At 38.1% G+C, this 14,059-nt stretch overlaps 1 protein-coding gene across 1 annotated transcript in view; it reads right to left on the bottom strand.

Moving 5' to 3' along the window:
• TMEM30A (transmembrane protein 30A) overlaps positions 1-14,059 on the bottom strand; it is a 42,395-nt gene that overhangs the window by 12,263 nt on the left and 16,073 nt on the right. Inside the window, exons 2-3 of the mRNA XM_030859319.2 lie at positions 6,759-6,866; positions 4,277-4,384 (exon numbers count right to left, since the gene is read on the bottom strand). Coding sequence (XP_030715179.1) covers positions 4,277-4,384; positions 6,759-6,866 — 216 coding nt within the window. The remainder of the gene's footprint in view (positions 1-4,276; positions 4,385-6,758; positions 6,867-14,059) is intronic.

Below are 14,059 nucleotides of genomic sequence, written 5' to 3' on the forward strand. Positions count from 1 at the left end.
ACTGATTAAAAATTCAATCCCTAATATTTCTCATTTCCAATGCATGTAAAATGTCTATATTATAAACAGACTATAAATAATACCACATTTAATTACTCAAAATATATTCTTTAACATTACTACATTATAGCCTTTTTTTGCGTATACTGTCATATAGGTATATGTCAAATTGACTTTTTTCTCTTTTTATAAATTTATTTATTTTATTTTTGGCTGTGCTGGGTTTTGGTTGCTGTGCACGGGCTTCCTCTAGTTGCAGCAAGCGGGGGCTACTCTTCATTGCGGTGCGTGGGTTTCTTATTGCGGTGGCTTTTTTTGTTGTGGAACACGGGCTCTAGGTGCACAGGCTCAGTAGTTGTGGCGCACGGGCTTAGTTGCTCCATGGCATGTGGGATCTTCCCAGACAAGGGTGTGAACCCGTGTCCCCTGCGTTGGCAAGTGGACTACCAACCACTGCGCCACGAAGGAAGCCCCCAAACTGACATTTTAAACAATTTTCATACCAACACAGAAATCATAACTACAAAATGTTTTCTGCACAAGAAAAACTAAGAAGCCGTCTATTGTCAATCCAGCTGTGACAGAATGAAAGGAATCTTAAACTTGAAGTAAGAAGACTGGAGCTTCGGGACTTCCCTGGTGGTCCAGTGGTTAAGACTCTGGGCTCCCAATGCAGGGGGTCCGGGTTTGATCCCTGGTCAGGGAACTAGATCCCTCCTGCATGCCGCAACTAACAGCCCGCATGCCACAACTAAAGATCCCGCGTGTCACAACTAAAAATGATCCTGCATGTCGCAACTAAAAAAAAGATCTCACATGCTGCAACGAAGATCCCACACGCGGCTCCCACATGCTGCAACTAAAACCCAGCACAGCCAAATAAATAAATATTAAAAAGAAAAAAAATAAGACCTGAGCTTCTAGTTCCAGCTATGTACTATGTGACTTTGCGCAAGTCCCTTGATTTATCTGCACTTCACTTATAAAATTAACATGTTCAAGTAGATAATTTCAAATTTTGTAATTTGGAAGGGAGGGAGGGAGGAAGGAAAAGTCTAATGCAGATTCCTAGAATATACCAATTTTCTCTAAGTTGTGCACCCAGGTATAAAGAAAGCATAAATGTTGGCAAGGCAAACAGCACTTCACCTGTCCTCCAGATTTGGTTTTGGCTTAGTCCCTGTTGAAGATCTCAAGGAAACGTGGAAGCTGTAGGATTAATCCAGAGATTCTACCAAGTCTGATATTAGGTATACATCTGAGTTGTTCTGCGACTCCAAGGCCACATTAAGCCATGTCTCACAACACATAAACAAACCAAGATAGTCTCCATTTGAAATTAACTAGAACCTAGTTAGGCCTCTTAGGGCTATTCCATTATAACCAACCTTGACTTGTATCTACGTTCTGGCAGGGAATCTCATAAAGTCTCTTTAATATTTGACTTCCCAGCTTTTTGGTCCCTAAGACATCTACATTCAGAAAGTTACTATTCTAAGACCATGAAGATAGACAATGTATAACTGGCTTATTACTATTAGAATGTTTTGATGAAAACTGATTTCAAAAAAATAAGGTAAATAAACTCTCAATGGGGCGAATATATTTTAACCACTAAACCATTTTGGAGGGGAGGGGGGCAAGGAAGAGCAACTTTATTTGGAAAACCAGAAAAGATGGTGGACTAGTGTCCCGAAGAACCATCTTCTAACTACTAAATTATTGAAGTTTTTTTTAAAAAAGGAAAATATTTACTACCTATGCATCAGATACTGAACTAAGCAATGCTAGGTACTTTGCAGTAACTGGCTTACTAGGAAAGCCATTTAATAAAGAGTACCTAACATGTACCACATACCATGTAAGGTGCTAGAAATGGAAAAATGAAAAAAAAGTCCCTGCTTTTCAGCTGCTCACAATGTAATATAGGAAACAGACTCAAATACAACCAAGTATAATATGAAATAAGAGCCATGATAAAGGTGTCTATATTCATTCCATATATATTTATTAAATGCCTTTCATGTGCTAGGTACTGGAGAGGCACTTGGTATATGGTGATTAAAGAAAGTCATGCTCCCTGCTCTCATGAGCTTGCAGTGTAGTTGGGAGGACAGAAGATAAGGGGAAGACTGTCTCTGGAGGTAGTATCATGAAAGTTAAGACCTAAAGAAAGTAGGAGACAGCCACGTGAAGAGCAGGCAGAAGAGAGCTTTAAGCAGAGAGAACAGTACACACCATTTAGAAAGAACTTGATACCTCTGAGAAGGTAAACAGGGAATGTAGTTAGAGTATGGCAATAAAGAAAATGACACACGATGAGACTGGAGAGTCATGCATAGCTCAGATCATCCTGAGTAAACCACTGAAAGATTTTAAGCAGGGAAGTGGTATTTACTTTTTTTAAAAGATCACTCTAGCAGCTCTGTAGAAAATGGCCTGGAAAGGAAGAGCAAGAGTAGATGATATGGGGAGACAGTGTGTTAAGTAAAGTGAGAAGTGACTTGGAACAGGGTATGAATGAAGTAAATACGTAAAGAAGTTATTTTGCATCCAAAGACACTAAAGTAAACAGCAGGCCTGAGGTGAGAAGACCTCCGGGGAAAGAGTAAAAACCACATTCTAGACAAATGAAATGGAAATGCCCAAATGGGCAGATTACCTGCATCACCAGGCATGGTTAGGGAACAGCATATATGGCTCAGGGCAGCCAGGCCAAAGGTACATTAAGGATAGAATATAAAATCAATGAAGCTGAAGTGGTAGGCTGACATCAGATTGTGAAGGGCCTTATATACAATGTTAAGTTACTTGAACTTCAATCTGTCTGTTCTTAACATCTCTAAAATTTTTGAAAGCCACCTGGTCTTAAAGTCATATATTTTGGTCTAGTCCAGGGATCGATAAATGACAGCCTGCAGGCCAAATCCAGCCCCAGCTCCTGTTTTTGTAAATAAAGTTTTATTGGAACACAGCTACCCATTCACTTAAGTATTCTCCATGGCTGCATTCATTCTAAAATGGCAGAGGTGAGTAGCTGCAATAGACTATATAAACTGCAAAGCTGAAAATGTTTACTATTGGCCCTTTACAGAAAAAATTCATCAATGCTTAAGTTTAGTCTAAAAGCTCTGCTTGAGGTTTGGAAGAAAAGAATCTCAGCTTCTTTTGCCCTCAGTGAAGAGAGTGTGTATCTATATAAAAGAACTGTAAATCAAGCACCACTTCTAGGTCTTTCAACACACCCAATCTATGATCCCAATCAAATTCTTCGTGTGCCTCATCAACTTGGTGTGTCTCGCAGACCTTCACCTTCTCTGGACTTGAGTCCTAAAAGTTGGATCCCACGACATAAATCCCACATGGACTACAAGATATTGCAGACCTAACCAGAATCTTTAAATAGACTTATTATTTCTTAAGATCCCAAACATCAGGAAATAGCAATAAAACCAGGAAGGATAACCTAGAGTAACTTTACGTTTACCAGGACCATTCTGGTCCCAGTATGGTCCTAAATTGCATTCTAAGAGTGTCACTGTTTCTAAGAGATACTTGAATTGCTAAAGGTTTGCTGCATTGGTAGCAATAATATAAAATACTTGGGCACCAACCACTACTATGAGAAGCTGAACAACAGTCAGGAAGCTAAGATCCTCTAGTCCACAGATTCCCAAACCAGGCTGAGCATCAGAAGGGGAGCTTGTTAAAAATAGATATTTTAGAGCTCCACCCCTGTAGACACAGACATATGAGACTTAGGAGAATCCTGGAATCTGTGTTTTCAAAAAGCTCCTCAGACAGTTTTTCACTAACCCACACCCTTTGGACTTTAGTACTCGGGCTCCCCACAAGGTAAAAAGCAAAGAGCATACATCTTCAATTCTAAAACACAATCTCAGAAATTAAAAGTAGCTTATTTATATATTCCTACCCAGTGTAATAATAATGAGTAAACTCAAACAGAACAAATTATATTCCCAGAATGCTAGACTCATCAAAATTCCATTACAAACAGATTAACAAAGCAAAAATCCCAATGATACTACCGGAAACAAGCAGGTTGTAACGTGTCCTCTGGCTGCAAGAAATCATTAATCTGTGCAAATTCCAGGGGAAAAAATTTTAACTAAAAACCTTCACTAAACAAACTAAAAATGTCAAACAACACTTTAATTTCATCTAACATTATTAAATTTAACATTTCTAACTGAACAGTTACCACATGTTCTTAGTTCTTAGACACCGTAGTTTCATGTTCTATCATTTTACTTACAAGTAAAGCACTAGGATCTCCATTTAGTTGACTATCATCTCGAGATTTCACATAACGACGATGGTTTTGATAGAAATTAGACAGTCCATAATACATAAACACATTGCCCTAGAGAAAGAGAAAGGGAAAAAATGTTCATATAAAACTATTAAGTATGAAATTGTTTCATGCATACATAAAAGCTATGTAATTTGCACTAGTTTAGAATTTGTGATAACTTAAAACAGTTACTGGGGTGAATTCTACCAGTACTTAGCAATCTAAAATGGTACAAATTGTAAATAAGGTTAAACAATCAAACCAAATCAAATAATGTTAAAGAATCAAATCAAATAAGGTCAAAACTCCAAGAGTCAACTTTGAAAATACTCTGAAAGACCTCAAGGACGTCTATTTACATTAAGACAAACAAACAAACAAACAAAGAAGCTCTCAAGGAATCTAATTATTAGGCTAGTCTGATCAACTTTCAGTTTTATTTATTTATTTTCTTAAAGATTTTTTTTTTGATGTGGACCATTTTTAAAGTCTTTACTGAATTTGTTACAATATTGCTTCTGTTTTACGTTTTGTTTTTTTGGCCATGAGGCATGTGGGATCTTAGTTCCCAGACCAGGGATCGAACCTGCACCCCCTGCATTGAAAGGCAAAGCCTTAACCACTGGACCGCCAGGGAAGTCCCTACTTTCAATTTTAAATCTTCTCTAATTCAGATTGGTCTTCATCCAATTAGCATCAACTTTTCAAAGGAATAATGCTTTCAAGCTTTCATTTACTGCCCAAAATAAATTCTGAACTTGAATTGGGTCATAGTAAATTTCTCAGCAGGATACTATATAATATTAGTAATGAACAAATTAATAATTAGTAAAGTATCTAAGATAATGAGTCACTTTATAATAATCAAGAAAAGTACTTTAATGTGTTCAGTGGAGTCAACTTGGAAATAATCTGGGAAATAAGGGTAACCTACCTACATTGTAACTATTTAGAAGATGTTATGAAGTCATCTTGAATGACTAAGATTTTTAGAGGTGGCAAAAACATCAGCTATTTTCTCCTTTCTGGTTGCTACCTCCATTGTCTATAACCTTATACTCAATTAAAAGGAAGACAGAAAAAAAAAAGGAATTCAATAACATTTTGCTTTATTTGATTTGCTGTTTTCTTATACACAATCATTTATTTAAAGCTTGATTTTCAAATGTCAGAATATGCAAACTTTCCCATTCCTTATAAAGAAAACACTTACATAGAAATCTTTCGTTTATTTATTTGGTTGGTTGGGTTTTTGTCCTATGAAAAGGCTTTAGTCTAATTCAGCTTGGGCTTGTAAAGGAACACAGAGCCCACAAAAGAATGAATCTGAGGATGATCACCTTTGCAGAAGAACAGTTCTGAAATGCTTAATGTTTTTGTATGGGGGAAGAAACTAGTGGAGCTTCTAAATCATTACAAGTCTCTTCCATGTCTTTAATTCTGCCTGTTCTGACAAAAGCAGAACTTAATGCAACTTATAGTTTGTCCATCACACAAAAAAATCAAATTTTTATGATGTTTTAAAGTTATATGTTATTTCTGCCAAAACAAAATAATTAAATTCCTGTCTTCTCCCTAATTTATTTTCATATTTTTTAAAAAGGGAGCATTACAGTCCACGATCTCAGGGCAACAGCATCCATAACCACTAGATGGCAACCATCTATTAGGGACCTCAAAAGGCATCACGACCTTTAAGAAAATCTAAAGCATAGCTACAAAAATCTAAAAAGTTGGCATGTATTAAAGCAGTTTTGCTCCCTGAAGAATAAAACAATAATTTTTTAAAGCTCAATTTTCAGGTAAAGGAGAACATAAACGGGTCTTGTCATGCCTATTTCTGAATCTTTGTGTCCTTTAGCATCTGCTCAGTTTCCAAGAAGAATGACAGGTAAGTGTGAATGCAACAGACACACAGACCACACACACACACACACACACACACACACACACACACACACACACACGGTATTCTAACTGCTTGTCAATAAGGTTTTACTAAGTGTTTGCATTTATGTTAAAGTATCATATCTGATGAAAAAATAATGCAATAATGGATGAATTAGTATTTATTTTCCAAAGTAAAACTTATAGTATTAAAAGTAGGCAAAACAGTTTGAGCAATAATTTTTTAAATACAAGTAGATGTAGATAGAAACTTGATACAAAAAAAAATTTTGTACAGTTATAAAATTTTCCAGAAAAAGAATAGGTTTTAAATTTAATTTAAACTACTAACTACCATAAACTATTAATGTATTTAATTATCAGACAGCATAATCCAATAGCAAAACAAAACAATCTTCCTCAAAAGTGTATAGATTCCCAATAAATTAAAGCAACATATCAACAAGAAGAAAATAACTAGTAAAAAAAAAATTTAATATAATATCAATATTTTTTAAAGCATGGCTTTTCTAAAACACTACTTGGGAATACAGACCTCAAATGACTGTTCCAGAGTGAAGTTAATGGTACAAATACAAGGTGTCACATTCGGAGACAAACATTTATTGCAGGGACTGGAAGGGTCTGTTCCGGTATAATCAATCTGCAAGAGAAAAATATAACTAAGCACACTTCCTTGGAGAAACTGGATACACTCTGAAATAATTTGCTATCAGAGGGAAAAATGAGCCTGATGGAGCAATAATAGCCCAGAAAAAACCTTTTTATAAGGTCAGCTGTTTATTTTGACTGGAAAGGGTCCTATGTCATCCTACTGGCTCATCTCTCCTTTTTACCAAAAGAAATACATTTACGCATAAAATCATAAATATAAAATTCAAACTGCATGATGTATAAAGGTTTAAATAACTACAAAGTCTAAACAACTTTTCCATCATCTCAGCTTTCCATGGCACATTTTCAAATTAAAAAAACAAACACAAACAAAAAACTACCAGGTTTCTCAAGGGCTACCATTTCTTTAAAACCTGGTGTTGGATAATTAAGAATCTGTCTTATCTTTCTCCTGGGTTCCTGGCAGGGAGCCTCTAAATCCCTTAAATTCCCCTGGTGATAAGAGTGCATTTGTTTTTGATAAGCCCCTGAGTCACCCTAGAGTTTATGCTAAGGAGATGGCTCAGGTGAGGGCTGCTCACCAGAAAGGCTAGATGTGATTAGGGACTCTGGAAAGAGGGAGAAGGCTGGAAATTTAGTTCAATCATGTGGCCAATGTTTAATCAATCATGCCTTCATCATGGAATTCCAATAAAAACTCTGGCCACCACAGGTGAGCTCCCGGGTTGGTTAACCCATCAATGTGCCCTGATTCCACAGGGAGAGGGCACGAAGCTCTATATTCAAGACTCTCCCAGACCTTGCCAAATGTGTCTCTTCATTTAGCTGGTCCTAGTTTATATGATTTATGATAAAACTATAATTGTAAGTCTAGCATTTCCCTGAGTTCTGAGTCATTCCAGCAAATTATGGAACCTGAGAGAAGTTACAGTAACCTCCCATATTTATAGGCAGTTGGTCAGAAATGCAAGTGGCCTGGAGACCTCTGAACTTGCAACTAGCATCTGAAGTGAGGGCAGTCGGGGCGAGGGGGGCTTGGGAACTCCCGGATTTGTAGCTAGTTGGCCAGAAGTATGGGTAGCCTGACTTGCAGCTGGTGTCTGAGTGGTACTGAAGTATACTGTTGGGGACCATGCCCTTACACCTGTGGAGTCTGACACTAACTCAGGTGGTCGGTGTCAGAATTGAATTGCAGTACACCAGCTGTTGTCAGAAGACCTGACCTGATAGCTAAAATGAGAAAACTTTTTCCATTATACGAATTTTTTTTAATAGAGTTTATTTTTTAGAGTGGTTTGAGGTTCACAGCGAAATTGAGTGCAAACTACAGAGTTCCCATATACTCCCTGGACCTACACATACACAATCTCCTTGATTATCAATATCCCTCACCAGAGTAATACATTTGCTACCAATGATGACCCTACAATGACACATCATTATCACCCAAAGGCAGTGGTTTACCTTAAGATTCACTCTAGGTGTTGTACATTCCATGGGTTTTGACAAGGGTATAATGACATATATACACCATCACAGTATCACACAGAATAGTTGCACTGCCTAAAAGATCCTCTGTACTCTGTCTATTCATTCCTCCCTTATCCCTAAGCCCTGACAACCATGGATCTTTTTACTGTCTCCATAGTTCTGCCTTTTCCAGAATGTCACATAATTGGAATCATAAAGTACGCAGCCTTTTCGGATTTACGTCTTTCACTTAGGAATATGCATTTAAGGTTCCTCACTGTCTTTTCATGGCTTGACAGCACATTTCTTTTTAGCATTGAAGATTATTCCATTTTCTTGGTCCACCACAGATTATTTATCCATTCACCTGCTGAAGGATATCTTGGTTGTTTCCAAGTTTGGGCAAGTACAAGTAAAACTGCTATAAACATCCACATGCAGGTTTTTGTGTGGACCTAAGTTTTCAGCCCATTTACGTAAATAACAAGGAGTAGAAATGCTGGATTTCATGGTAAGAGTATGTTTAGTTTTGTAAGAGACTGCCAAACTGTCTTCCAAAGTGACTGCACCACTTTGCATTCCCACCGGCAATGAATGAGTTCCTGTTGCTCCACAACCTCACCAGCACGTGGTGCTGTTGACGTTTTGGGTTTTCACTAATAGGTGTATAGTGGTATCTCACTGTTGTTTTAATTTGCAATTCCCTAATGATCATGTCAAGCATCTTTCACTTGTTTACTTGCCATCTGTGTACTATGGACTAAAGGTTTATGTCCCCCCAAAATTCATATGTTGAAGCCCTAATTCCCAATGTGATTAATTTGGAGGTGGGGACATTGGATTAGGGTTATTTATCTTTTAAATTTTATTTATATTTTTGGCTGCGTTAGGTCTTTGTCGCGGCGCGTGGGCTTTCTCTAGTTGTGGCGAGCAGGGGCTACTCTTTGTTGAGGTGCGCGGACTACTCATTGCGGTGGCTTCTCTTGTTGCAGAGCACAGGCTCTAGGCATGCAAGCTTCAGTAGTTGCAGCATGGGGGTTCTAGAGCACACGGGCTTCAGCAGTTGCGATGCATGGGCTCAGGAGTTGCGGTTTGCAGGCTCTAGAGCATGAGGGTTTCAGTAGTTGTAGCGTGCGGGTCCAGTAGCTGTGGCTCGAGGGCTCCAGAGCGCAGGCTCAGTAGTTGTGGCGCACAGGCTCAGTTGCTCCGCGGCATGTGGGATCTTCCTGGACCAGGGATCGAACCTGTGTCCCCTGTATTGGCAGGTAGATTCTTAACCACTGCGCCACCAGGGAAGTCCCTGGATTAGGTTCAGATGAGGTCATGAAGGTAGGGCCTCTGTGATACGACTAGTATCCTCCTAAGACGAAGAAGAAAGACCAGAGCGTGCTCGCGCTCATGCTCTCTCTCTCCCTCTCTCTCTCTCTCTCCCTCTCTCTCTCTCTCTCTCCCCCTCTCCCTCTCTCTCCCTCTCTCTCTCTCTCTCTCTCTCTCTCTCTCTCTCTCAGCTACGTGAGGACAAAGTGAGAAGGCAGCCATCTATCAATACAAGTCAGGAAAAGGGTCTCCACCCTTTTCAGGGTGAAGAATCTGAAGGAACTGAATCTGCCAGCACCCTGATCTAGACTTCCCAGCCTCTAAGACTGTGAGAAATAAATGTCTGTTTTTTAAGCCATCTAGTCTATATTGTTTTTTTTGTTTTTTAACATCTTTATTGGAGTATAATTGCTTTACAATGGTGTGTTAATTTCTGCTTTACAACAAAATGAATCAGTTATATATATATATTTTTATAGCAGCCCAAATTGACAGATTTCGGTCCTGAAAAGTGGGGTGCTGTTTTAACAAATACTCAAAAAGAAGTGGCTTTGGAACTGGGAAACGGTTAGAGGCTGGAGATTTGAGATGCATGCTAGAAACATAAACATTAAAGGTGATTCTGGTGACATCTCAAAGAGAAATGAGGAGAGTTAGAAAGAAAGCTTCCATCTCCTTAGAGAATTAATAAATAAATGTGATCAGAATATTGGTAGAAATATAGATGGTAAAAGGCCATCCTGGTGAGGTCTTACTCAGAAATGAGGAACATTACTGGACAATGGAAAAAAAGGTGATCCTTGTCATAAAGTGGCAGAGAATTTGGCTAAAGTGTGCTCTAGTGTTCTGTGGAATGTAGAACTTGTGAGCCATGAAACTGGATATTTAGGTAGATTTCCAAGCACAGTATTCAAAGAGTGTCTTGGTTCCACCTGACTGCTTACAGTAAAATGGAAGAAGAGAGAAACAAATGGAATAAGGAATAATGTTAAGCAAAAAGGGACCAAAACTTATGATTTGGAAAATTCTCAAACCTATCCGTACTACAAAAAATCAGAAAGCTTGTTCTGAAGAGAATACTACGGTGTAGCTGAACAATCATTCGATAAAGAGATTAGTGTGGGTTTGAACCAAGGACCTAATCAGCCATTCCAGCAGAAACACTGCCAGTGTGAACGGAAGGGGAAAGAGAAGGGACAAAATGAAGGAAAGCTGAGGGACTTGCTTAGATCTTACAGGACTGGCCCATACAGCCATTCGGCTACAGAATGTGCTATTGATTCTCCAAGATGAGAAGAATGATCCCAGAGATGATTTCGAGACCATCAGGGCTACATCCTCGGTTCATACTGGGGGAGGAGCTCAACAGACCAGAGGGCAGCAATCTGGAGCCTCGGGGCAGGACTTCTATCCCAGTGGGTCCTGAAGGCAGTGTCAGACCAGAGAGTATTATTCTCCAGCCTTAAGATCTAATGACATTTGTCTTGCTAGGTTTTGGAGACTTGCTTGGAACTCATCACCCCTTTCTTTTCATTTCTTCCCCTTTCAAATTTGAGTGTCTATACTATGCCTGTCCCTCCATGGAATTTTGGAAGCACGTCTGGTTCCACAGGTTCACAGCTGGAAAGAAATTTTGCCTCAGGATGAAAGTCTCTTAAGTCTCACCCATATCTGATTAAAATGATATTGAGAAGACAGTTTAGACTTTAGAGTCGATACTGGAACCAGTTGAGACTTTTGGGGCTGATGATGGAATGAAAGTGTTTTGCATGTGAGGACATGAATTTGAGGAGCACAGGGGCAGAATGTATGAACTGAATGTTTGTGTCTCCTCTCCCTCCAAATTCTATTTTGAATCCCTAATCCCCAGTATGATAGCATTTGGTGGTAGGCCTTTGGAAGGTAATTAGGTTTAGATGAGGTCAGGAGGGTGGGGCCCCCATGGTGGGATTAGTATCCTTAATAAGAAGAGGAAAAGGAATCAGAGCTCCTTCTCTCTATGCCATGGTAAGGACACAGCAAGAAGGTGGCCATCTGCAAGCCAGAAAGAGGGTCCTCAGCAAGAACTGAACCTATCAGCACCATGATCTTGGACATCCCTGCCTCAAGGACTGTGAGAAATGAGTACCCGTTGTTTAAGCCACCTAGTCTACATTTTGTTATAGAATCCTAAGCTGACTAAGATATTGTCAGGTGAGGTATCTGTTCAGGTCTTTTGCCCATTTTTAATAGGGTTTTCCATTTTCTTTTATTGACTATTATGAGTTCTTTGTACATTTTGGTAACAGTCCTTAATCAGATATGCCTTTCAACACTTTTTTCTCCCAGACTATGACTTGTCTTATCACTCTCTTGATAAATAAGAATTTTATCATTAGCAACCCTAATTGTCTTTAATAAAGTTTAAAAAAAAAGCCAACTAATCTTTATTTCTGAAGCTGAACATTTAAACTTTATATATGGATATTCAATTTCTTTTCATAATTAAAAAAAAAGGTTAAAATATGTATATAGAAAATAGAGCATCAAATTACAACATCTACAGAACCCTCCTATATTTTTGGTGGCAATGTAAATTGGTACAATTTACAATTGTACCTACTCTTGCTATGGAGGTTCCTTAAAAAACTAAAAACAGAACTACCACATTATCCAGCAATCCCACTCCTGGGCATATATCCAGAGAAAACCATAATTCAAAAAAATACATGCACCCCAATGTTCACTGCAGCACTATTTACAACAGCCAAGACATGGAAGCAACCTAAATGGCCATCGACAGAGGAATGGATAAAGAAGATGTGGTACACAGGGACTTCCCTGGTGGTCCAGTGGTAAAGAATCCACCTTACAATGCAGGGGACGCGGGTTTGATCCCTGGTCAGGGAACTAAGATCCCACACACAGTGGGGCAACTAAACCTGTGTACCACAACTACTGACCTCACGTGCCTCAACTAGAGCCCACGTGCTGCAAAACTACAGAGCCCAAGCGCTCTGGAACCCACGCACCACTACAGAGCCCACACACCCTGGAGACTGCACGCCACAACTAGAGAGGAGAAAATCCACACGCCACAACTAGAGAGAAGGCCACGCACCTCAACAAAAGATCCTGCATGCCTCAGTGAAGAGCCCACGTGCCGCAACTAAGACCCAACACAGCCAAAAATAAATAAATAATAAATAAATAAATCTTAAAAAAAAAAAGATATGGTACATATATACAATGGAGCATTACTCAGCCATAAAAAAAGAACAAAAGAATGCCATTTGCAGCAACATGGATGGACCTAGAGATTATCAAACTAAGTCAGACAAAGACAAATATCATATGATATCACTCATATGTGGAAACTAATTTAAAAAATGATAAAAAATGAACTTATTTACGAAACAGAAACAGACTCACAGATTTCAAAAACAAACTTATGGTTACCAATGGGGAAATGGGGCGGGGGGTATAAATTAGGAGCTTGGGATTAACATACACATACTACCATATATAAAATAGATAACCAACAAGGAGCTACTGTATAGCACAGGGAACTCTACTCAATATTCTGTAATAACCTATATGGGTAAAGAATCTGAAAAAGAATGAATATATGTATATGCATAACTGAATCACTTTGCTGTACACCTGAAACTAACAAAACATTGTTAATCAACCATACTCCAATAAATTTTTTTTAATAATTTTAAAAATTACATATAATTGCTTTTCAAAAACCACAAAACTGCTTAACAAAACTTGGTTTTGTCAAATTCCGATATAACCTATTGAAATGTCCTCCATCAAAGCTTACTTACTAATGAAACTTTGTTTAGAGAAAATTTTCATTCACTGCAAATATCTAAGAGAAGCTAGGCACGTAATTAAAACAAGCTAAAAAAACAGGTCTCCTAAATGAAGAGAGATAAAACGTGTATAATTTTTCACTAAACCTGTGGGGCCACAGCTTTCCACCCAGGGCTTATTCATGCACAATATCGCACTTAAAAGCCAACTTTTATGGTTTTGACAAGATGAAAGAAAACATAAGAACATTTAGAAAAATTAACTATATTTAAAAATCTATGTTAAAATATATTAAATTTTTTTTCGATTTTTTTAATTTAATAATCTCTGCACATCTTCTCTCTCTTCTAAGTCAAATTTAGGATTAAAAAAAAAAAGTTGTCAGCTGGGCCTATTACCATATTGTTTGCCTTTGAACAAAAACCTCTTAAACCACTCTCTTTCAAATTATTTTCTAGGGCAAAGGAGGAAAGACAGATCATCAGCTGTGATTAAGCAAAGATATATTTTCTTTATTTAACTGAACAAAAATAATACGATGGAATGTGAAATCTAATAAATTATACTACAGTATATTAAACCTGAACATTTTTCGAAACCAAGAATTATTGCTGAATGTCAAATTATACTTCA

This window comes from Globicephala melas, chromosome 14 (genome assembly GCF_963455315.2).
Source record: "Globicephala melas chromosome 14, mGloMel1.2, whole genome shotgun sequence".
Classification (NCBI taxonomy): Eukaryota; Metazoa; Chordata; class Mammalia; order Artiodactyla; family Delphinidae; genus Globicephala; species Globicephala melas.